Here is a 22886-nt window from a genome sequence, read left to right on the forward strand (position 1 = left end):
GCTCTCGAGATCCTGCAGTTCAATCAGTTTCCAGCTCCTACAGATGGAATACGTATTCCTAGAACTAGGAATAGGGGTGACATCTATAACTAAAGCCAATTCTCTCCTGGAAATTGCTTTTAACGGTGTAATTCTCCAGACTCAAAGCTGTGTCTTAAGGATGAAGATTGCTGCAGCTCCCAGCTTTGTGGTTGCTTGATGAAGCAAAGCAGGTTGAGGCCCTTTGAGGTTTACACTGGTTTAGGAGGACCCTTATCATAGAAGCAAGACTTTGGTTGCCAGATGTAATTCCCACGTGTGCTTTTATTGTGTTACCAACCAGACAAAGAAGGAAACCACAGCTCCAAGAATAACTCGTTTGCCAAAGATGCCGTTCCTGCCGCGGTGGGAGTGTGTGGTGGGATGCTGCTGGGACAGGCCTCGGTTAACACCGGGAACATGAGGGGTTGTTTGAAACCCTTTAAAGTGCTTTAATGGGCTGTTGCCACAGGACGCAGGTTCCTGCTGGTTTTCCTCATGATCCTCCCTCCGTGTGTGGATGGCTGCTTCCCCATGGAGAGGGGAGACGCATCTGAGGTGAGCCTGGAATGCCCTAAGTGGAACTTGAGCTCTGTCCCTTTACAGACTGGAGGATCCAGGGCACTGTGAAGGGTCTCCCAGCTGCTTCCAGCCAGGGGGAGATGGGATGGAGCTGGAGCTCTGCCTGCTGGCGGCCTCATCACCAATGCAGTGCAGGGAGGGGATGCTGCAGTGGGGATGGGATGGGCAGTGTTCCTGCATGGATTCCCTCAGGCCACCCGGAATGTTGAGGGCCTATGGTTGGGGGGGCAGATACAGCAGCTCCTGTGCTTGCTGTGGGACATTGCCCTTTGAAATGGGCAGGGAAGGCAGGAGGGAATGGGGGAACATTGACTGTGGAATAGATGAGGCCGGAGACACGATCTTCTGCATGTGTACATGCTAGAACATGAAATTAATTTACTTGACACTCGAGTGTCTCAGGAGTAAGTATCAATTTTTATAGCTTACATGAAAATAAATCTTTTCTCCTTACAGCACAATGAGGATACGTATGTACAACCGCTTCTGTGTATATACACCAATAGTTAAGTACATGAACACATCGGGGAACAAACAGGTTTGGCTCTACAAAGAACTGAAGGGAATGGGGACATCCTGGCAGTCCGTTGGGAAAGCAGAGCGGGTACATCCCACTGGTGAGTGTACAGAACATGGGATGGGGCAGGGCTGAGTCCTTGTACAGCGATGGCAACCTCTCAGTTCTGGACAGCACGGATAGCACAGAACAGGGGCAAGCAGTGCTAAAAGCTGATCTCCCAGAGAGGACAGCAGTGCCGCATCCACCACCGTGGGGCTGCTCCGGTAAGACCCATGGTACCTCCTCTCCATGCTCCATCCTGCGGCAGCATCAGCCGCCCTCCTCATCCCCTGCATGGGGCCGTGCTGTGGCACAGGGATGCAGCTCCCTCCAGACACCATCACACTGTTCCAGCCGCCCAAGGCTGAAAATGTCATTCACAGCGGGGTTCACCCCCCAGCCCTGGGTCTCTGGCTCCCGGGAGCCCCTCAGTTGATCTCCCCCTCTGTGAATTCCTCCTTTATGGACTGTTTGCGGGATTTGCAGTCGGGGAGGTCGAAGCCGAAGTCTGCCCAGTCGTCGGCAGCGCCGCGGTTGGGGATGGTGATGGTGTGGCGCACGCGGAAGTGCACGGCCTCCATCACCCGCTGCCGCTGCAGCTCCCCCGAGCTGCCGATGGAGATGGTGGAGGCGTTGCTGCTGGAGCGCAGGAGCTGCTGTGCACCGTAGTCGTGGCTCTGCTTGAGCTCCTGCAGCCCTCGCCAGATCACCATGCGGTACTGCTCCGGGATCTTCAGTGCTCCGAGGTCCTGCAGGGATAACAGTGCTGAGCCACAGCTCCGGGAGATGGGGCTGCACCAATGGGAGTGAGGACCGGACACCCCAGCTTGTGCTTATTGGGGTGTGTGGTCCCCGTGCCCCCAGTGGTGATGGGGATGGAGCCCCTGTGGTCATGACAAGCCCGTGGCACATCCCACAGAGGTAATTCCTCATGTAACCGGTGGCCCAGGTGCTCCAACACAATCTTTGCATTGGGGGTGGGTTCAAATCAAACTGATGTGAAATGGGAGGGATGGGGCCTGTCCTTTGGACCAGGCTGCAGAGCAGGATGTGAAGCATCCTCATGCTCACATGGGTTTGGTTCTCCTCCGGTCCTGGACCAGGAGGCTGGAGCAGCCCCTGCCCAGGTCATGCCTCAACACAGAGCTGAGCTCCTAAAGCCAAGCAAGGCCCATAACCTCAGGCCCTGCACCAGAACAAGCACTGTCAGAGATCCAGGTTAATGGCAAACACAGAGACTCAGGGAGCGTTAACTACAGGAGACAGTGAGTATGTGATTAGTAACTACACACAGTGACTCGGACACACGCTCCGGCACAGGCTTTGGCCATACCCAGCGTTCCCTTGCACAGCTGACAGACTCCATGGGGTTAGTTCAGAGAATGGTCCCAAACCAGGCTAAGGTCACACCACTGGCCCCAGCTACTAATGCAAACTCATTGTGTCTTGTATGGCCTCATGTCCCATTGCTTTGTCTGCCTGCTGCAGGCTGCTGGGGGCAAATGGGGGCAGGAGCTTTGTGCCAGCCCAGACACCAGTGCTGGGTTTATGGGGCTTGCTGTGGCCCAAAGGGTTGCAGAGTCTTAGGGGTTTTCTCTCATTGCCCTGATGGGGCTGTCATCACCAAGAGGCTGAGGCTGTGCAAACTCAGGCACCTTTAGCATCCCATCATATGCTGTTTTCATAGCAGCTGTTGCCTGGCCTGGCCTATTTCATTCCAGGGCTCCAATCATATGGATGCCCTGGGCTTGATTCCTTTATTTCAGCCCCTCTTGACTTGAACAGGGGAAAGATGCAGGATCAGATCAGCCTCCTTTGTGTTAGGGGAAGATCTACCTGTGGCTGCTCCCAAGGACAGGGCTACCACTAAACCCAAAGGATGTGTAACTGGAAGGGATAATCCAGGGAATAAACACTGTGAGCACATTGGTGCCCAGGTCTCCCTTTCCTTTCAAAGGGACTTCAGAGCAGCAGCCAATAGAAACAAGTGGTAAGAACAGATGTCCCCGAAGCATTTACCTCTATGGATAGGTTCTGCAGGTGGTAAATGTTCTGTAAGCCCTGGGAGGTGAAATAGTCGATGCAGTTTGGACACCCCAATCCTGTTAAAAAACTGCAGAGAACAGTTGGAAGACAAAAGTGGTGTTAACTTCTGAGCAGTGAAATAGAAGCAGTGCTCCCAGCCAGTGCTGCGGTGGCAAACTGGTCCTGGAGGGAATGAAGCATGGGATTGTGCTCACTCCAAAAGCTTTCCTCCTGATCATCAGGTTCCAGCTCAGTAACTACCTTGGAATGCCTCAGGGGAGCTGGAGCTGTTGGGAGGGAGGCTGGAGCTTGGCTTTGGGCACCTCTGGTGACCCTGCCCGTGCAGCATCCCTGGCTTCAGCAGGGCACCCATTGAAACACCCATGGTCTGTTGAAAGACCAGCACGTTAAGAAGTGGCTGCTGATGTGTTCCTGATGGGAAGAAGCCACGTGGAGCTGTTTCCAGGCATTGCTGGTAAGGAAGGGGAAGGGGGCAGGTCACAAAGCTGTGGGCTGGTTTGGTGTGCAGGAAAAAAGCCTCATTCAGGTGCATTTAATTCTTGTATTAAATTGTAATTAAAATGTAATGACATGTAATTAATCAGGGATGTTTTTCCTAGATAGGGGTATGTGATGGCAATAGGGGTTCCTAACCGGTCAGTAGCTGGGCTTTGCTTTCTGAGCTCACAATGGTCTATGTGCTTTCCTGGGCAGTGATTCCTCAGTTGGGACCAGTGGCCGGTTGACCAGTTACTACACAGATCCAAAGGTTAGAGGGAGGGACAACAGCAAGAAACATCAGAGGACAAGACAGACAGGGCACCGCTGCCTTCCCTACCTGACGAGGCTGGGGTCGGGGTTGTAGGGTGGTGGGGGGGTGCAGTGTGATCCGGACACCATGGACTGGGACGCGTGGCCCCCATTCATCTCTCCATTGGGCTGCATGGGGTGACTGTTGAGCATTCCAGGCCCTGGGCACAACAACCACCCATTAGACATCATGGTGTGGAGCACCCGCTCCCATGGTGCTGCAGTGGGATGCGGCTCTTACCCATGGGTGCGAGGCCGGGTGCGGAGCCGGTGCTGTGCTGTGCGGGCTGCCCCACCAGCTGGTTCACCGAGGGCAGCTTGTTGATGCCTCCAGCATGGACCTTGTTCATGGGGGAAAGGACGGGGCCGTAGGAGGACGGTGTCTGCAGCTGGGTCCTGCATGGGAAACCAAGCGGCACATAGATCCCTGCCCCATCCTTTGTCATCTCCAAAGGGTCCTTTCCAACCGTAATGATCCCAGAGGTGATCGAACCCCCTGAGGCTGCAGGCACCGATCAGACCGCTCGGTACCCATGGGGTGGGTTCGGTGCCATGAGTCAGGTCTGGTACTCACTGCCTCTGCAGGAGCTGCTGCTGCTGCTGCCGGTAGGAGTCAACCAACTGCTGTGGGACCAGCTCCACCAGCTCCAGGCTCTCCTTTATCTTCATCAGGATCTCGAAGTTCTCCCGGCCTCGCACCTGCAGGAGGGAACAAGCCCAGGGGTTCTCCTTGCTCCCATCCCTCCCGGCCACCTTCCCCATGCAACCTTATTTCCACCCAACCGCATCTCTGTGCCCAGGGCCTGGACACAGGCCTTGGACATGGCTTCTCTTTCCTTTCTTTCTTTCTTTCTTTCTTTTATTTCTTTTCTTTCTTCTCTTTCTTCTCTTTCTTTCTCTCTCTTTCTCTCTCTCTTTCTCTCTTTCCTCTCCCTCTCTCCCTCTCTCAAAAGGAAGGAAGGAAGGCAGGAAGGCAGGCAGGCTTGCAGGGGGCTGGTCCAGGCCCCTGCATCCCCAGGCAGCTGGGTACCTGTGGAGGCTCATAGGGCACCATCACGCTCTGCCTTCCCATCACGGGGTCATCCACGTACTGGGACAGGTTGTTGCCTTCCACCCGGATGAGGTGGCTGGCGGGGGCTGCCTTGGACATGGCTTCCCGTTCTCATCATCTGTGCCTCAGGATCCCCACCTTGCCCCACATCACATCCCCAGGGTGTTTCTCACCACCCATCCAAGCCAAGCTCTCAACCAGCCCAGCTCACCAACACTTACAGGCACGTAATACATCTCCTCCTCCCCATGCCGTCGCTTCTTAATGCCAGTCCCTAGTGCTGGGATGCCCTGAGGGCTCTGCTTGAACGCTGGAAAGGAGAGGAAAAGCATTGGCTTGCTGTCCATGGGAGGCAGGGCACAGCTGGCACATCTGGACAGCACCCAGAGCCCTGTGGGTTGCTGCTGTTCACCTGGGTCCTGGCACTGGTGATGTCCCTTGGTTAGTGATAATGCTGAACAAATACTTTGGGACATGAAAGCCCTGCACAAACAGGGAGTCCCAGTTATGAGACTTTAGATGTAGTCGATAAGGTCGAAGCATTGTGGCTGGGTATTATCTAGAGCCCAAGCTTCTGGAGCACAGTGATTTTGGGGATGGGAAAGGGGTTGAAGCAGAAGCACCATGTGGGTAACAAAGGGGTGTTGGTGCTGGCAGGAGCCTGGGCTGCAGCACAGCAGCTCCCTGAGCCCCCTCCCTCTCCAGCAAGGCACTCACTGCGCTTGTTGGTGCTGCCGTTCTTGGCTGCGCTCTCATTCAGGGCTTGCTGCTCCCGGTAATGGTCCTCATCAGCCTTGCGGTCCCTGCCGGGGCAGGCACAGATCCGGCCCTCGAAGGATCTCCTCCCTAGGACTTGGCCGCTGGGAGGAGAGGGGAATCAGTGACCCTTAGGATGTGCATCACAGCACATCCAGTTCATCAGGGTCCAGCTCGGGAACCAGTGTCTGCCCATCCCTCCTTGTGATTGCTCACGGAGCAATCAATCCCCAGGGTACTGAATGCAGGGAGCCCCACAGCAGCAATGGGCCCCTGGGGCTGAGGAAGGCTGCAGCTGCAGGGGGAGAAGCTGATGCTGCCCTGGGTGCCTGGTCCCTCTGTACCAGCCTCTTCCTACCCGCTGTGTGCTGGGGCTGCCCCATCCCCTCTCCCTGAGGTTGCTCCCTGGAGGGGGGATTCATCCCAAGGGTTTCCAGCCCTCCCCCAGCAGTGAGGGATGCCCGTCCCTGCTCTGACAGCCACTCACTCTCGTGTCTCCAGAGTGATGATGATGAGGATGGGCCTCCTGTTCATCCCTCCCACGCAGCTGCTGTTGCACATGAAGTTGTACAGGATGGTGGTGAACTCGGTCCCCACCTGCCCAGGAGGGGAAAGCAGGCGCTGAGTGATGGGGACGAAGGGAGGGGACCCCAGGTGTGGGGCTGGCCCCTCACTGGGGGAAGCCAGAGGGGAGAGGGGACTGTGCGAGAGCTGAAGGTTTCTGAGGCCCCCAAGGGCAGGACTGGGGGTGAATCTCTCTTTGCCCCCCACTTCCCAATGGGAGCTGCAGATGCTCCACCATTGGGCTGGGATGCAGGCAGGGATGGCCTCAAATGGGCACGGACAAGTGGGATGCTCCCACCCAGCAGCCCCATCACCAGCGGGTTCACCCTCAGCACCAGCAGCATCCCAGCTGGTGGCAGGGGCTGGTCCTGCCCCTGCATCCCCAGGCAGCTGGGTACCTGTGGAGGCTCATAGGGCACCATCACGCTCTGCCTTCCCGTCACGGGGTCATCCACGTACTGGGACAGGTTGTTGCCTTCCACCCGGATGAGGTGGCTGGCGGGGGCTGCCTGCCCTGCAAGGCAAAGCTCCGTGTTAGGGATGTGGCATCCCCGGTGCTGGTGCCGGGGCAGAGCCGCACTCACCATCATTGAAGTCGCGGCCGAGCTCGTGGTTGGGGCAGCGCTTCACCACCTCGGTGACGTGCTCGGCCTTCTTGTAGATGGGCATGGCCCGGATGATGGTGCCTGGCGGAGGTGGCGAGGACACCTTGATCTGGATGGGACATGTCTTGGCGATCTGACAGTAGAGTTTCTTCAGCAGGGGGGAGTACTGCAGAGGAAGAGATGCCCATCGGGTGAATGGCACCGGGCTCAGTGGGTGATGGATGCTCCCCTGCCTGCCCTCAGCTTCCTCTGCTGCTCCCTTCTCTTGTCTCCCTACACGGGGCTCACAACAGCCTCCAAATGATGGTCCCACTGCACTGAGGGACATTCCAGCCCTTGGGCTGCTCTCACCCATCCTCCTGCTTCCTCACTGCTCCATGGGAAACACAAACACGGCACAATAAAACCCCATTATAAACCCCATTCCTAGGAATGGGATTGTGCCAGGGCAGAGCTGCTCCGGGTGCCAACAGGCAGGATCACCCCGGTGGCTCCATGATGGATCCCAGCACTGCAAGCTGCTACTGCAGTCATAGGGGATGGTGACCAAAGCAAGCTCAGCCTGTCTGCATGGTAACTGCTCTCTAGCATCAGTATTTGGGTTTCCTTAAATATGACTGTATTTGCCCATGCTGCATCATATTTGCTTCCCATGTCAAGGGCTGGGAGCTGCAGGAAGGGGTTCCCAGCCAGCCCATGTGCTCTGGCAAAGCAGGAGCAGTGACTCCACTGAGACTTGGAAGAAACCTTGCTGCAAATCAGCATAACCCCCTTCAGGCATCACTGGAAGCATTACACTGAGTCTATTATCACACATGAGTCCTGGCTGAGCCAAGGGTTGGGATCACCGAGGGACCAACACACCACAGCCTGCGGGAATCACGCTCATGATAACGGGATCGCAGCTCATGATGCACAACCTGGGGTTTACTTCTATGCAGCACGAGTGACATGGGCAGGGTTTGACCTGACCATGATGTGATGCTGCGGCAGGAGAGACTCACAAAGGGACCACTGTGGTTCCTGACCATTCCAACCCTCCCGGTGAGGGCTGCACCCTCTTCCAGAGCTGGGGAATGCAGAGCCTGTCCCTCAGCTCCCAGGAACCCCATGTCTCAGCCTCAGGTGTGGGGCTGTGCGGTTCCCTTCACCTCACTGGTGCCACGCTGTTTTCCATCTCCCAAGGAATGTGTTTGCTCTACAGGAGCCCACCCCTGGCGCACAGGGAGAAGCCAGTTCCTGCATGGCAGGGCATGTTCCTGCTCACAGGATTGTATCTCATCCCCACAACCAGATGCCTGCTGCCAAAACAATACCACCGTGCAGGGCACTGCTGGGATGCTGAAGCTTGTCCCAAGCCACCCCAATACAGGTGGGCAGGGATAGCAGGGCTCCTGCTGCCCAGCTCTGTGGGGTCAGGGGATGCTGCTGCAGGGCTCAGCACCGCACCGGGAGGGTGATGGGGGCTGACACAATGGTGCATCCCTTGTCCTCCCAATGCCATGAGCCCAATCTGTGCCCCTGGTCTCACTGTCCTTGCTGTGGGCTCCCATGGAGCCTGCAGGGCTGGATGAAGTCCCACCCCTGGGGAGCAGCTGAAGGGGGAAACGAGGTAAACCATGTCCAGGTGGTCTCTGTAGGGTGGATATAAGGGGAGAAGCTGCTGTCAAGGCAAACTGCAGCAGGGAGGGTGGTTGGATGCTGGTGCTGTTTCCCAGAGGGATAAGGCAGTGGGCAGAGCCTGCTCAGCACTAGAGAGGGCAGGAAGATGCTGTGGTCATTGGAGGCTGCAATCAGAAGTTATACAAGATGCTGAATCCGGCAGCAAGAAATCACCCTCAGTATTGGAGGTATGTGGACTTGCTCAGGGGGAAGGGATGCTTACAAACACTGCTGTTAACTGAAATACCCATATTTGCCTTGGAAGCTGATGGCTCCGTGGCCAGGCTGGGTTCCTGGGTGCCATCCTGCATCTCCAGGACTGTGCTGGAGCTGGAAGCACAGGTTCTGCCTGGGAGGCAGTTCCTCCCTCTGCCTGGCTGGAGGAGGAAGCTCTCGGCCATGGTCCATGTAAGCTGCTCACCCACAGCGACGGGGGCTGAGCACCCTCCTTTGAGGAGCCAATGTGGCAAAACAAGGGTTATTGGGAGGGGGGCTCTTCCTTGCCAGGTGTTAAAACACTGACAACTCCTGTCAAAGGATCCTTTCATGTAGACATTCCCGGGCAGCCCTCGACATGCCTGGGAAATCTAACTGCTCTGGAGGAGCAGAGGTGCATTATGGCAAGCTCTTTGGTAACAAATTCTCTCATTATACCATGTTATGACATGGATAAATCTCTGTTAAATAGCAGAGCGATTGCCCCGCAGGGGGAAGGCTGCGCTCAAGGCAGGCATGCCTCCACTGATAACCTTATCGTGTCTTAACAGCTCCAGCACTGCCTTCAAAGATCCTGACACAATAACAAACTCTTCTTTTAAGGAACTCAGTGCTGATAACTGAGGAGAGCAAAGTCAGGGCTGAGCCTGTGTGGCTGCGCTCCCGGCTCCGCAGTGTGCAGGGCTCCGGGTCCCATGGACCCAGCCTGTCCATGGCCACCAAACAGGAACCCAGCAGGAGGATCAGCACCCTCAGCTGAGGAAAAGCCTAATGGTGATATGGTTTGATGTGAGGTGTCCCTGCCTGTGGCAGGGGGGGTGGAACTGGGTGATCTTAACGTCCTTTCCAACCCTAACTATTCTATGGTTCTATGAAAAGCCATTGGCAATGACCAGGTTGGATGAAGCCTTGGGTGATATGGTTTAGTGTGAGGTGTCTCTGCCTATGGCAGGGGGGTTGGAACTAGGTGATCTGGAGGTCCTTTCCAATCCTAACTATTCTATGATTCTATGTATGCTTTCCATGGGGGACAGCAGAATGCATGGCCTGCTCGGGCACTGAGCAGAGAGCCTCTGCTCCTATGTGCTTATCTGTGTTCCTAACACCCCCCATGTGAGCATCTCTGAGCAGGGCTTTACGGATCCGCTTTACGGATGCTTTGCAGGCTGCTCACTCGTATCCTGCCTGTTCCATGGTGTTTGGATGAGCTGACCCCTTGAAACAGACTGCACATGAGCCCTTCCCAGTGCTGGTGCATCAGCACATCCAGACCTCAGCCCCAGGGCTTCTTTCACACCTATAGAAGAGCTTGGCTCTGCCCCTGGGCACCTCCTGCCTGTATTCTGAGTTCCTGCCCTACCCTTTGGGCCGTTAGCATCTGTGCCCCAGTTATGTTATTGCCAAGGTCATCTCTGCTCATAGGAAAAGCCAGAGAGGGTCTGTTAATGCCTGTTTGAAGAGCACAACAGCTTCATGTGCTCGTGTGGCTTGTGGGTGCTGGTTCTGTGTCAAAGAGCAGTAACAGCACTGAGCAATCTACTTGAAGCTTACACAGACTTGCAGCACATTTGTTGCTCTGGGTTTCTCTGTAGTTGTGCAGCTCTCAGTGCCAGCCCTCATCTGCTGGGATGAAAGAACAACCCTATCTCCATCACTGTCCCTTCCCTGCTCCTGTCATTTGTCCTGCAAGTCCAGAGTGTTAGGAATAACTGGAAAAGCCAGATTGCTTAAACACTAGCAGTAAATCAGCACCAACCTCTGTCTCTAGGGATGTGGTACCCCAAAGTGTCTTTAGATGGGGTTTATTTCACCTCTGTGTTTGAAATGCAGCTGCTTCTTGGGTGAGACAGAGTCTGTGCTGCACCGGGCATGGGACATAAACCCAGATGGGAGACAGAGCCTGTGGTGCAACCGGCCACTGCAGGGGCTTGCCAAGGTAATCCTGCACTGCCACATCCATGGATGTGCTTTACACATCACAAGGTCCAAATGAGCTGATGCCCCACAATGATTCAGGATGACTGATGCGAGCTCTGGTGCACCCTTAGCACCCACTCCCAAGGACACCACTGCACTATGGACCCACAGCGATGGGTTTCCCCTATGGATGCTGACAGCCTCACAACCTGCATCTTCTGTGTGGGAAAACGTCCATCTCCCCCAGCCCTCCCTGGGCATCAGAACCGCTACGAGGATGTGTCCCAACAGATTCGGAGCTGATAAAATCTTATTTATCTTCAGCTGTTGACACTGAGGCGTCCGGACTTGCCTGCTCCGGGAGGGCTGCAGCCAAGTCCTCCCTTCCCTCTTGAAGGAAATCATTTGCTCCACAATTACTTTTCCCACAAATCCTCCCCCCTCCTCCCTACCGGCCTCCTCCTCCTCTCCTACATTCCACTCTCCTCATTAGCTGTGCTCTAGACGTGTCCAGGACTGCAGTCAATGGATCCCAATAAAGCCACTAGCCTGGCAAGAGAGAGAGAAGAAAAGTGCTGCCTCCGGCTGCTAATTTCCTTGCGCTCCCCAGCAAGCAGCTGCGGAGCTGCATCCTGGGACAGGTTCGGACAGATCGGAGCCGAGAGGTGATAATAACGTGTCTGTCATCTCACTCAGACATGTAGCATCTTGCAAACCGCAAATACCGTTAACCGGCTCGGACGAATCTGTTACGACAGATCCTGCAGACATGCGGCTGCACAGCTCGGCCTTTCTTCTCTCTAATTTCTCTTTAATAACCAGGTTTTAATCACCGGCCTCTGCAGCTTCTCACTGAGCTGGAAATTCTTCCCAAAGCTGCTCTGTGGCTCCCTTACTACGAGGATACGGACACAGCATCACTGATGCCCAAAAGCATCCGCTGGTACCCGAGCCATGTGAGGGGCTGGGCAGCAGGGATGCTGCCCCAGGGCAGCTCTAAGGGATGCCCCAACCCTGGCTGCCCAGTGTTGGCAGTGCCTGCACCATGGTGGTGACACACTTGGGTGTCACCTGCAGGCAACACAGTGGGACCATCAGTGATGCCTTGGGGCTGACACTGAAGCAGACACAGCAAGAGAAGCCTTGTGTGCTCCAGCCTACGTTCTTCTACCTTTATTATTGTGCTATTACTCCCAATTACAATCCCTTTGCTCACCCCCAAAGGAGTCCTCTCCCTTCCTTCCCCAATGTGCACATCCTTACAATAACTTCCAGCCAGGATCGCAGCCGTTCTTAGTCACTGCTCAACCAGCCAGCACTGGTGCACTCAGGGCTTGGTTTAGTCGCTTCTAGTGAGTCTGACTCCTTCTGTGTGCCTGGATACTGGGGTGCTCTGACCAAGCCGGTGCTGGAGGTCCCTCTCATCCCAAAAGGAAGCTGAAAATCCAACAAGGCAGTTATTCCTTGCTGTGCTACCGTGATTGAATACAGGGAGCAAGCTGGGAGGGAGCAAGAGGCTGAATTGGGCTTGGGAATCTAAATACAAAAGCCACAGCTGCAAGACCTGGACCTAGGGGAGACCAGCACCACCCGCAGCATCCCTGGCAAGCAGCAGGGAGCTGCTTCTGCCTCTTCCCAGCCCTGCTTCCAGTGATCACAGGCAGAGAATGTGGTTTGCAAGGGGCACGCTCAGCATCCATCTCTCCCCATCCTTTATGCACTGGTCAGACGTCCCAGGAGCATGTGGCTTGGGATGCAGCCACATCTCCTCCCAGAGGCCTTGGTGAGGCCACTACTTGTGACAGCACAGACATGTATTTGCTCCTGCAGCCTATTTACTATCTCAGTCCCTCCAGCAGGTCCCTCAGTCCCTACCTGCCCTGCATGGTTTGGATCCAAGTGGAGAGGAGCCGGACAGAGCAGCCCTATTTCCCCGGTGCATCCTCTCCCACTTCTCCTGCAGGAGAGTGTTGCCTTCCCACTGGAGCAGCAGTTGCCAGTAAGTCATTCCCTTGACCTGTGCATACCATACACGTTCGAGATAGTGGAGCTGATAGCGGGATCGTGTTGGAACATCGCACACCGAATTCCTTTGCCTTTTTTTTCCCTTAATTCCATTGTGTCTGGAGCTCCCGGAGCCTCATCCACGCCCTGTGCAAGCTGATGGAAAGCCTCCAGTGGGCTGGCTTCAATGGGCCTTGGAGCGTGCTGATGCTGAGGCTGCTTTCCTACTCCTGGCACTCCAAAATAGCCACACTCTTCTGTCCAGCCAGCTGGGTGCAAAGATGTGTGTGGCTCTGTGCTGCACTCTGCACCCCCCTGCTCATCCCCGGCCTGCTGCTGTTGGATGGGTACCTCCCTAAAACATGGTAAAGTGCCAGAGAGAGGGGCTTGTTTTCTGTAGATGCTGCTAAAGATCTTCCCTTCCTGTTTACAACCCCCTTTACCCCAACAAGTGACCAAGGGAGAACCCACCTCCTGCCACACCAGTTATTCCCACCTTCCTCATTCAGTTAGCATCAAAGTGTTTCAGCTTGCCCAGTACCCACACTCCAGCTGGCCCCAGCTCAGCACGACAGTTTCCCACTGGCAAAGCACTGGCATGCAGACCAGTCTGCTGTGGGTGACGGCTGCTCTGTCGCAGCAGGAGCATCTCACCTCCTCTTTGAGCCTCTCCATCCTTCCCATTGCAGGCTGTTTGCTCCCACAGGTAGAACCCTGGATGAGGACCCCTCTATGCTTATCCCTGGCTTCAGGCATCCTCTGTCTGCTCAGCTCAGAGGTTTGTCCCTCTCCCCCCAGCCCCAGTGTCTCTGTGCGAGCCCCGGCAGCTGCCCCACGCAGGGGGCTTGATTCCCTACATCCTTTTTCAGCCAGGCCACGGGAGGCCAAAGACCCCATTAACGCTTCTGCCACCTCCGGCACACCGAGAGCCTTTTAGAGGGGAGGGCTTCGGGATGCGCCGCGAACCCCACTTGAGAACAGTCCTAATTATCCATCAGTTACCAGCTGGCCGGCGTGGTGAGGGGCTGCTGTGGGAAGCAGCCGGGATGGGCTCACAGCTCCAACGTGTATGGGCAGCTCCGGGGACCCGGGAGTCCTGTGAGCTCCCAGCACACAGGCAGATGCTGGCGTGTCCCATCTTGCTGTGCCGCAGCTCCCGGTGCTCCCTGTGCCAGCCCACGGCCTCCAACACACAGGGAAAACCTTATTTGCAGCATTCCCTGCCCGTTGCTCGCTGCTCATAAGGAGCCCATTAAAAAGGAACAGGGAGATGGAGGCAGTGGGGAGGGGGGGGCTTCCTGCGATGCTTCTGCTTTGGGTCAGGATTTGGGATAACGTGCGGTGCTCGGAGTCGGGATATCACCCATCTCTGCAAGGGCAGACCCAGTTGTGGTGATGTGATCCCAAAGCCCTGTCCCAAAGCTTCAGCTCTTCTCCATTTTCCTATTTCCTAATGTAGAAATTCAGTGGTTTAAGGCTACAGAGAGCAGATGATGATCCTCTGGTTCCATTCTCTCCGCTGCTGGTCCCTGCCCACTCGCTCTGCATGGAGCCTGTGGAGTCTGCCTGAAGTACAGCTTATCTTTTGAGATATGCAGGCTCTTCATTTGAATACTTGAGGAGTTGGAGAATTCGCTGCATTCCTTGGTAAATTGTTCCTATGGTTAATTATCCTCCCTGCTAAAAGAAATCCGCCTTGTTTCTAGTCTGAATTTGCCTGGCTTCAGCTTCCAAGCACTGGATCTCATTATGCTTTCTGCTATTAGATTAAAGAGCCGTCTGCTATCAGAAACCATCTCCTGTGCAGGCTGCGATGGAGCCACCCTTACTCTTGTCATGGAGACCTTCCACGCAGAACGTTTCTGGTATCACCCTTCATCTGCTCCAAATCTTCCATCTTCCTTGGATCTCCCTCCCAAACCTTTTCTGCTTTGTCAGCAGAGGGTTTGGAGTGTGGACACGAGAGCTCCATGTGCACAGGAGGGCAGGGAGCTCCATGATGCCCGGTCCCCCCTGCCCAGGTGCTGCAGAGGGGGCCACCATGCAGCCTATCATCTCCTGATGGTCTCTGGCCATGAGCATCCTTCCCTCAGCATGGGAGGATGGATAATGCTGTGTCTCCCAGAGGAATTTGGTCAGAGCCCTTCAAACCCAGCAGTCTATTGGGCTGCTCTCTTCCATCCACCAAAGCTGATGTTTTCTTGGCACTGCCTCTGCTCCAGCTGTCTGCTCCATGGCTGATTCTCCATGATCCAACCCCGGATTGCAGGAGGCCTTCGGAGCTGCCGGCTGGAAGGTCTTCCTCAGGGTGAAGGGCTCCTGCTGCTGCTTGGTGGGGCAGCATCATTGAATCCCTCAACACTTACACCAGTCCTGGTGTGCAGTGCAGTTACTCTTGTTCAAGAGCCATGAGGCTTCCCGAGCTATGGATGAAGCAGGCAGCGTGGATCCTTCCAGAGTGCTGAATCAGACCATGCGTATCCTTCAGCACACCAAGACAGTTAATTCTGATACCTGTGGCTGGACCATCACTGAGCTGTCAGATGTCGTTGTCCCCACTCCTACTCACCACACATTTAACTCTCCTTCCCAAGTGCCTGCATTTCCCAGCAGCTTTCCTAGTCTGACTTGTATGCTGCTGTGGAATCACGCTGTGTAGGTTCATCATTTGTACCTGGACTGGCAACACAGAACAGATGGGGTTTGCTGAATTCCTTTCCCCATCCACCCAGGACAGGCTTCCAAGCATGGCAGTGACAATGCAGAGCTCAAGGTGACTGGGAGGAAGGCAGCAGCCCATCTTCCAGCAGAGACTATGCAGCTGCATGGCTGTGACAACCTTCAGCCAGGAGGACATGCACTGAATCAGGCTGTCACCAAGCAGGACCACTCTTCACATGGTGAGCCGGGTGCTCTGCAGCATCAGCACTCCTGCAGGAATCCCTATTGCAAGTGAAACATCCCCTGGACAATCCAGGGTGCAAACTGCTGCTGACCCACATCTGTTCACAAGGCTCAGCCCCACTGCAGTGACAAGCAGGTTGGATGGTGCTGGTCCTGCAGGCAGCCTGCTCTTGGGGGATGCTCCATCAGCCCTGCATGGTGGTGCAGGGTCTGCACATCTCTGACTGCTTTGCCAAGCATTAAACCTGCCTCTGGGTACAACCCCCTGCTCTTCTGGGGATAGCTGCCCAGAAAGACCTTAGTGGCTGGTTCGGTTTGCTCCCTGCAGCTGCAACATGCACCGTCTGGCAGGAGAGAAGGGTATTTCCCTACTGCTAATTACAGTGAGCACAGAGCATACCTTTGGTAGGTGTTCTCTATGTCTTTTGACATGTGTGGGTACCCCTGTCTCTCTGTCTGAGGGTGTTCTGCCCATAGCTGTGTCTGCTCCATCCCATGGCCATCTCCCCAGTGCCAATAGTTGGGAACAGTGGCAATTGCACATCAGACCCTTTCGGGTCCTCCTGCCTCCAGCCCGGGAGAGCTGAGACAAGGCTTTGTGGGTTCAGTTTCCATTTGGCTGGCACAGGAATTCCTCCTTTCCCTAGACAGGTCCTGTGCAGCTTCACTGTGACCTGATGTGAGTTACCCCTGGTAAGGGTGGGATTGGACTGGAATTACATCCCACCTTGAGCACCTATTTCTTCAATACCTAAAGAAATGCATCCTTTAGCACATCCTCAAGGAAAGACAGAGGAAAAGAGTGAGGAAAACCACTCCTATGAGGACAAGTCATGTTTAATCACGGAGCTGGTCCCAGCCGCTGGGTCAGCACAGCTCAGCAGTGAAGCCGTGATGCTCCAGCCTTGGACACAGGGAAGCTGCTCCACTGTCCCAGCCAGGAACAGGGCTGCATTCAAACCCCGACTCCCTGCTGCTTTGCCTGTGGTTGTCACAGACCCACTGCCACAGCCTGTCCCCCCACACCCTCCCCATGGCACTGGGCATCCCCTTGTGCTGCACCAGCAGCAGTGAGCAGAGCAGCACCCCCCAGACACAACCTGGGGTCTGCCAGCATGAAACCATCCATGGACACGTTCTGGCTACCGTGGCAAGGACCATCCTGGCAATTAAACACATCAGCTGCCAAAGCCCAAGTCACTATCACCCCCCGGACTCATCTATTGCTCCTGGTGCGCTCTGCTTGTTCCATCATAGCATCAAACTGCAGCCCCGGAGGAAAACCCTGAGCCAGGATGTGAATCTAGGACCACAAAAAGCAAAGCATCCCCCGTTCATTCTGCCCAGATCCTGTGCCCACTATGTGCATGGGACTGCACAGACAGGGACCGACCACGCTGCTGGGCAGCGATCCCTCCGTGGTTAAACACCTGCAGTCACTGTGGCACATCTTGCAGGGGTTAAGTTCCTCTTCTGATACGAGAGGAAAAAGGATTGTAAATGACAAGCAGGAATTGATGGTAAAGCTGAGATTGGTGCCTGGATGCAAGCAAAGCTCTGCCTCTGACAGCGGCAGGGCAGCACCATGAGAACGATGCAGGTATTTCCCCAGGACTTTCTGATTTCCAGGGATGTTCACCTTCAGTTTAGGGAATTGCTGGGGGAAAAGTTACATCCAAACCACCATTCACAGCCTTTTTGGAGAGCATCACTGAAAGCAAGAACTGATGCTAACTGCGCCTTTTGCAAGTGAGGTCCCCACTGGACAGTGTCTGCATCCTGCATCCACCCCATACAACCAAACCCTCTGCATCCCACGTTAATCACCACCAAGTCATTCAGTTGTTTGCAAGCCGAAGACGCTGTAGGCATGGCCAGCATCTCCCCAGCTAAGGCAAGAAGACATGCAACAACTTACTGTCCAGGTGGCCGACTTGGCAGTGCTGGATTGCTGGAAGGTCACCTCAAAGTGGTGGGGACCAGGGTAGTCAGTGTTGGAGGGGATGACGGGAGCGGGGGACATGGCGTCGAAGGTAGAGCTGGGCTGCGAGTAGGGCGAATGCGTTGGGACATTGGAGGTGTGCTCGGAGCTGTAGGGGCTGGTGGAGGCTGCTCTGCTGCCGATGCTCTGATCCATGCTGTTGTTCAGCAAATTGAACTGGGACTGGAGGAAGGGAAAAGGGGAGGAGGGAAAAAAGAAAACACCAGCCAGTTTGAGACATGGAACCTCACCACGGTGCTGCGCTCCGGGTGTCCTGTTACAGCCTCCTTAAAGGGACAGTGCGGGAGCCCCGTGGAACACCCCGACGGGGCGCCTGGGGCTTTGGACAGGTCACCACTTGTGCGAGGGGTGACCTCGGTAAGCTTAAACCATCCCCTTCCACCCGCTCCATCCTCACGGGAGGCAGCGAGGAGCTGAGATTCCCAGGCTTTAGCATGGGTTCTGCCATAGGGGACCAGGCAGGGATGCTGTGGGAGATGGGAGAGATGGCCCCGTCCTGCATCCTGCACACAGGATGGGTGCTGCCATCCCAGCAGCGAGGGTCAGGGAGGATGAGGAGGAGGATGGGCACCCACCCTGGATGAGGCATCATTCCCACTGCCTCCATCCACCTCCCGCACCCATTCCCGTGTCACCAGTGTGCACACACTGGGCACCTCTGGAAGCGTTTCCCTCTGCAGAGCAGGCTCTGAATGGCGGTTTGGGTGATGCTCCCACATGGGATGTTTGCTGTCAGCAGCTTCCACCCAGGCAGCTCTAATTTGGGGAAAACCTCAAACCTACAAAGCACGTAGTGCAATGCAGGCAGGTCACCCATAAACGCACCTCTTGGGGCTGCTTCTGGCTCTTATTGAAGGGCCAAATCCTGACTCTTTGCTATTTATTGTTCCTATTCCCCTTCTGAACAGACCCTGGCAGAGCCTTCCAGTAAACTGGCAGCAGTTTCACTTGCAGGCACAGCCTGAGCTAAGGTGCTCTCTCAAGAGCCGCATGGCTCAAGCAGCCTGGATCCCTCCTCAATCAGACTAAAAATCACTTTTTTTGTATAGTAGAGAAATAAATTCCTATGAAAAACAAAAGTCACAAATGTAATTGCTCCTCAGAGCAATAGGGATGGGTTTTCCACCCAAATCTGCAGCATTTCAAAGCAGACCCATGCAGCCTGGGCTCTGCAATGACCCCCACTGCACTGATCCTCATCATTCCTGCTCCCCGCAGCACTGCAGCTCCTGGATCCCAGTGCTCCGGGAGGCGGTTTGGGGCCGGCCATCCCACTCTGCCACCTGCCTTCCCCTGCGAAGGGCTCACGGCTCAGGAATCAAGAGACGTGTTTTAACTTGGGATCCCAACCTCACCCAAACGTCTGCGATGTCTGATGGTTTAGAGGCACTCAGCCTTCTGCAGGGAAGCTCTCCTGTTGTCTGCATCTCTCCCAAGGTCGTTGGAGCCTGTGACTAACTGGAGGAATGCTAAGCAAGATCCGGCTTGTTCTTACACAGATACAGCCATCTTCTCCCCTAAAATATGTGCTAAACCCCTCTATTCCTTCTCGCCGCCCTATAAATAGCCCAGCTGAAAACAAGCCACCCCCATCCAAACTATCCACAGTCCCAGGTGAGAAACTCTGGCAAAGTGGGTGTTCAAAACACCCATGGAAATGCCTTGTCCAGATGGGAAACTGCAGCCAAGTCATCCTTGGGAAGCAAAGCTCAGGCATGGAGCAGGGAGAGAACAGCAATGGGGAAAAGGGCTTGCTGCTCACTCACTATCCACAGCCTAGATAATCCCGGAGTATCCCAATTGAGCCGGTTTGTTCTCCTAGGAGCAGGAAGGGCTGCGGGGACCGGGCTGCATACACACCCTGTGCTCTGCCACGTGCCGAACCAAACAGAGGGTGAATGCTCTGTGCAGGTTGAGCAAACAAGGGGACCCCCCAGCACCATCCCCACACATCCAAGAGCATCCCAACCTCCGTATGGGAGCCTTACCTTGGGAAAGACAGTGATCACTTTGTGCATGAGGGAGATACAAGACCCAGAGCATCTCTTTGACAAGTCAAGCTGCCACCCCATCCGGGATCCCCACCAGCATAAAGCAGGGACCAATGTCCCTAATCCTGGGCTTTGGAAATCCGCTGGCACAGACACCCCCAGGCAGGTGCATGGAAAACCAGATGGATTGTTGGAAAAACTGACTACATTTTGGGAACATTCCCTTAAAAGAGAATGGGAAAGGGAGAGTGTTTGTGTGTCCGTCTCAGCAAACCCAGCACAGGGCTCATGTGTCTATGCCTGTGAATGCACATCCACACACATATGTTCATCCACACACACAGATGAATGTTCACACGGCTGCAGCAATGACCTCCCAAGCAACAGCACTACCCTACGGAATGATCCCGATGCCTTGGACCCACAGACATAGGACAGAAGGAATGAAGGAATTCCTGGTCGGGAAGCATAGCACTGCTCTGTTCTATCTCCTGCTGTGTCTCTGCCCGTGTCTAACTTCCATAATGCCAGAGAGCAGACACAGACCCTCCTGCCTAGGAAAGCAACCTCAGCGCTGGAGGACAGGGCTGGAATCGCATCACCTGCAGCATGGGTACCGTTTCCTCTGCCTCCCAAAGGCTCCAAAGCAGGGCAGGAAAGCCTGCCTAGGGCCACAATAATGCTGATGGCTTGGTTCAGGAGGTCCCCAGTGAAAGACAAACTGGTGCTTGTGGTGCATGGATGCTCGGGCTGATGCTGCTCCTGTCTGCAGTGAAGGAGCCTGAATCCCTTCACACCAGAGCTTGAAATCGCACCTTGGGCTCTGCAAGCACCATAGTGGGCAAAGCAAAAGAGGAACCCAACCAAGCTACCACGGATGCAGCATCCCACACGGATACAGCTCATTGCTCACGACAACCATGAGATGAAGAAAGGCTCGCACCAGGACCAGACCTTGGTGCATCCCAGCTGGAGCATGCACTGGGTGGCCGAGGGTGATGCCGATAAAGCAAGAGAAACCCCACCACCAACAAGGAGCACCTACCGTGGTGTAATGCTGCATCGGGTCGCTAACGTACAGCATCTTAGTTGTCTTGGGGCTCACGGGGCGCTGGGCAGCGTCCTGCCACGGGAGTCATGGGGTCGGGGCAGGAAGGCAGGCGGAAGGAGGGAGCACGGGAGCAGGGCCGGAGCGGCAGTGCCAGGGATGCTGTGCCGGCCACCCCAGTGCCGCCAACTGTAGGCTCTTGCCTTTTTCATCTCCCTTAGCTCTGTCAACTATAGCTGCATCCAACAACAAAACGGGGCCCACCCCTTCTGTCCCTCATGACTATTCATTAAAGCACAGGGCAGGCCCCAGCTTGCCCAGTGATGGACCGGGCGATACCAACCATTCCCACTGCAGGGAGAGTGGGGGTCCAGCTCCAGCATCCAACCTGACTCCTTGCTGGAAAGCTGCTTCCAGCCCAGCTGGGCTGGAAACCCATTTGGCCAAAGCCTGTTACCAGCAGATGGAGGTGGCTGCAGATGCATTGACCAGATGATGCAGTGATTCTAAGACAGCTCCGTATCTCAGAGATACGGAGTTATCCCTATTTAGATGCTTAGATAGGGATAGATAAGGATAGATATGGGTACATAGGGATAGATGTTTAGGTAGATATCTAGAGAGATATGGATAGATATATAGATGGATGGATGGAATAGATAGGTAGATAGATAGTCAGATAAATAGATAGGTAGATAGATAGATAGATTGATAGAGTGACCAGACAGATTTCTTTTCCTCTCGAGACAGATGGGGAACAGTGTTCCCTTCATCCAGACCCAAGCTAAGTGGCATATTTGGAAAGGTCAACCAGTGCTCATCACCCACACACAAGCAGGTCCACAGCAGTGTCATACATAAAGCTCTGCACAAACTACCAGCTCTGTAGTTGGCATCTCTAAGCAAAAGGGTGGCTGAGGAACTGTTCCCATCTTTAATGACAGCATCTCCTCCTGCAGGACCCTGCAGCAGGAGCAAGGCAGTGACCGTGCAGGGAGCATCACACAGGGCAGCTCTCAGAGCATTGCTCATTGCCACCGGGAGCAGCGGGCTCACCATAGAGAGCCCCCACCACAGCTCCCATGTCCTGCCTCCCTTTCAGGCCCATGGCATCATGTTATTTCTGCTTCTCTTTCCACACATGTCAGTCAGTGAGAGCTGTCCGAGGCTGCACCAGGAACACCATGGGGCCGGTGTAAAGGTTTTCTCATTATCCCTAACAAGGACCAGGAGCTGCCTGTGCTCATCACCCTGCAAGGCCAGTGCTGGCCTGGGCTTACTGTGGTTACAGCAGCAGCAAGCTCAGCAAGGGGCAGCTCCCAATTAGCACCACCACCTCCACCTGATGCTGCTGCCAGGCTCCTGCCCCTGCAGGCAAAGGATGGGAAAGGGAGGGAAAACCAGTGGAAAGGGAGGGAAAATGAGTGGAAAGAGAGGGAAAACGGGTGGAAAGGGAGGGAAAAGGGGCTGGGGGAGGGGGTGCAAAGCTGGAGAGGAGGGAAACGGAGCCTTTCTGGAGGGAGATGCAGTCAACGGCCGGAGCTGCTCCAGGGATGCTCCGGGCACTGAACACACACGGGTGACCTGGGAGTCTCACATCCACTGCGCTTGTCAAAGCCTTTGCCTCAGAGGGAGGCTCATCAGATTCCCGGAGGAAAAGGTAATGGTGAAAGGGACGGTGGTGGGAGCAGAGCTGGGTGCTGGGAGCACAAACACCCCTCCAGCAGCTCTGCTTGCAAATGGCTTTCACTGCACAGTGTGTTTGTACCGGAGTGAGTTACACTCCCCTCCTGTCCCTAGCTTCACGGGGTACCCTTGCTCCCAAGGTACCAAAGCTTCACTGCCATTGTAGCACTGCATGCAGCTGTCTTATCTCTTAACAACAAGCAGCCATCATCCAGCTGCAGTCACAGGTTATCAGCCCTGCACCACCACCAGCAGCACTGCAACTGTACTGCTTGTGTGTGGTTTATGAATCAGCAACATCCCACTTCCTACCACAGAGCCCCCAGCCCACTGCAGGGAAATCCAGCTTGCTTGATGCTGCTCCCTCTCGTGCAGCCTGAGCACACTCACCATGACCGAGTCATTCATGCTTCTCATCTGGAAGACATCCATGGTGACCTCCGTGCGGTTGGAGACCTCGTTGCTGCTGGCATGGTTGGATGCAGG

At 55.1% G+C, this 22886-nt stretch overlaps 1 protein-coding gene across 3 annotated transcripts; it reads right to left on the minus strand.

The window, feature by feature from the left end:
• Positions 1-943: 943 nt before the first annotated feature.
• On the minus strand, positions 944-20765 carry TP73 (tumor protein p73). Of its 3 annotated transcripts, none has more exons than XM_005143251.3 (12): positions 20712-20765; positions 17592-17837; positions 6950-7136; positions 6764-6879; positions 6289-6398; positions 5763-5905; positions 5267-5355; positions 4569-4693; positions 4236-4390; positions 4023-4155; positions 3179-3272; positions 944-1908 (listed from the first exon to the last, which is right to left on the minus strand). In XM_005143251.3, exons 1-12 carry the CDS (start codon positions 20748-20750, stop codon positions 1588-1590), a joined length of 1758 nt encoding a protein of 585 aa, XP_005143308.2. In that variant the 5' UTR covers positions 20751-20765; the 3' UTR covers positions 944-1587. The 3 variants fall into 3 exon arrangements, with proteins under 3 accessions (XP_005143308.2, XP_030899749.2, XP_030899750.2); XM_031043889.2 differs by lacking the exon at positions 20712-20765 and adding an exon at positions 19031-19045; XM_031043890.2 differs by lacking the exons at positions 3179-3272; positions 20712-20765 and having other exon boundaries at positions 1743-1908.
• Between the last annotated feature and the right edge of the window lie 2121 nt (positions 20766-22886).

Source organism: Melopsittacus undulatus, chromosome 12 (genome assembly GCF_012275295.1).
Source record: "Melopsittacus undulatus isolate bMelUnd1 chromosome 12, bMelUnd1.mat.Z, whole genome shotgun sequence".
In the NCBI taxonomy this organism is placed as follows: domain Eukaryota; kingdom Metazoa; phylum Chordata; class Aves; order Psittaciformes; family Psittaculidae; genus Melopsittacus; species Melopsittacus undulatus.

Coding starts and splice junctions, on each gene's coding strand:
- TP73 (XM_005143251.3), bottom strand. CDS start 20,750: ATGCTGTACGTTAGCGACCCGATGCAGCATTACACCACG. Junction 17,838..20,711: donor CGATGCAGCATTACACCACG/GTAGGTGCTCCT, acceptor CCCTTCCTCCAG/TCCCAGTTCAATTTGCTGAA. Junction 5,906..6,288: donor ATCACTCTGGAGACACGAGA/GTGAGTGGCTGT, acceptor CTCTCCTCCCAG/CGGCCAAGTCCTAGGGAGGA.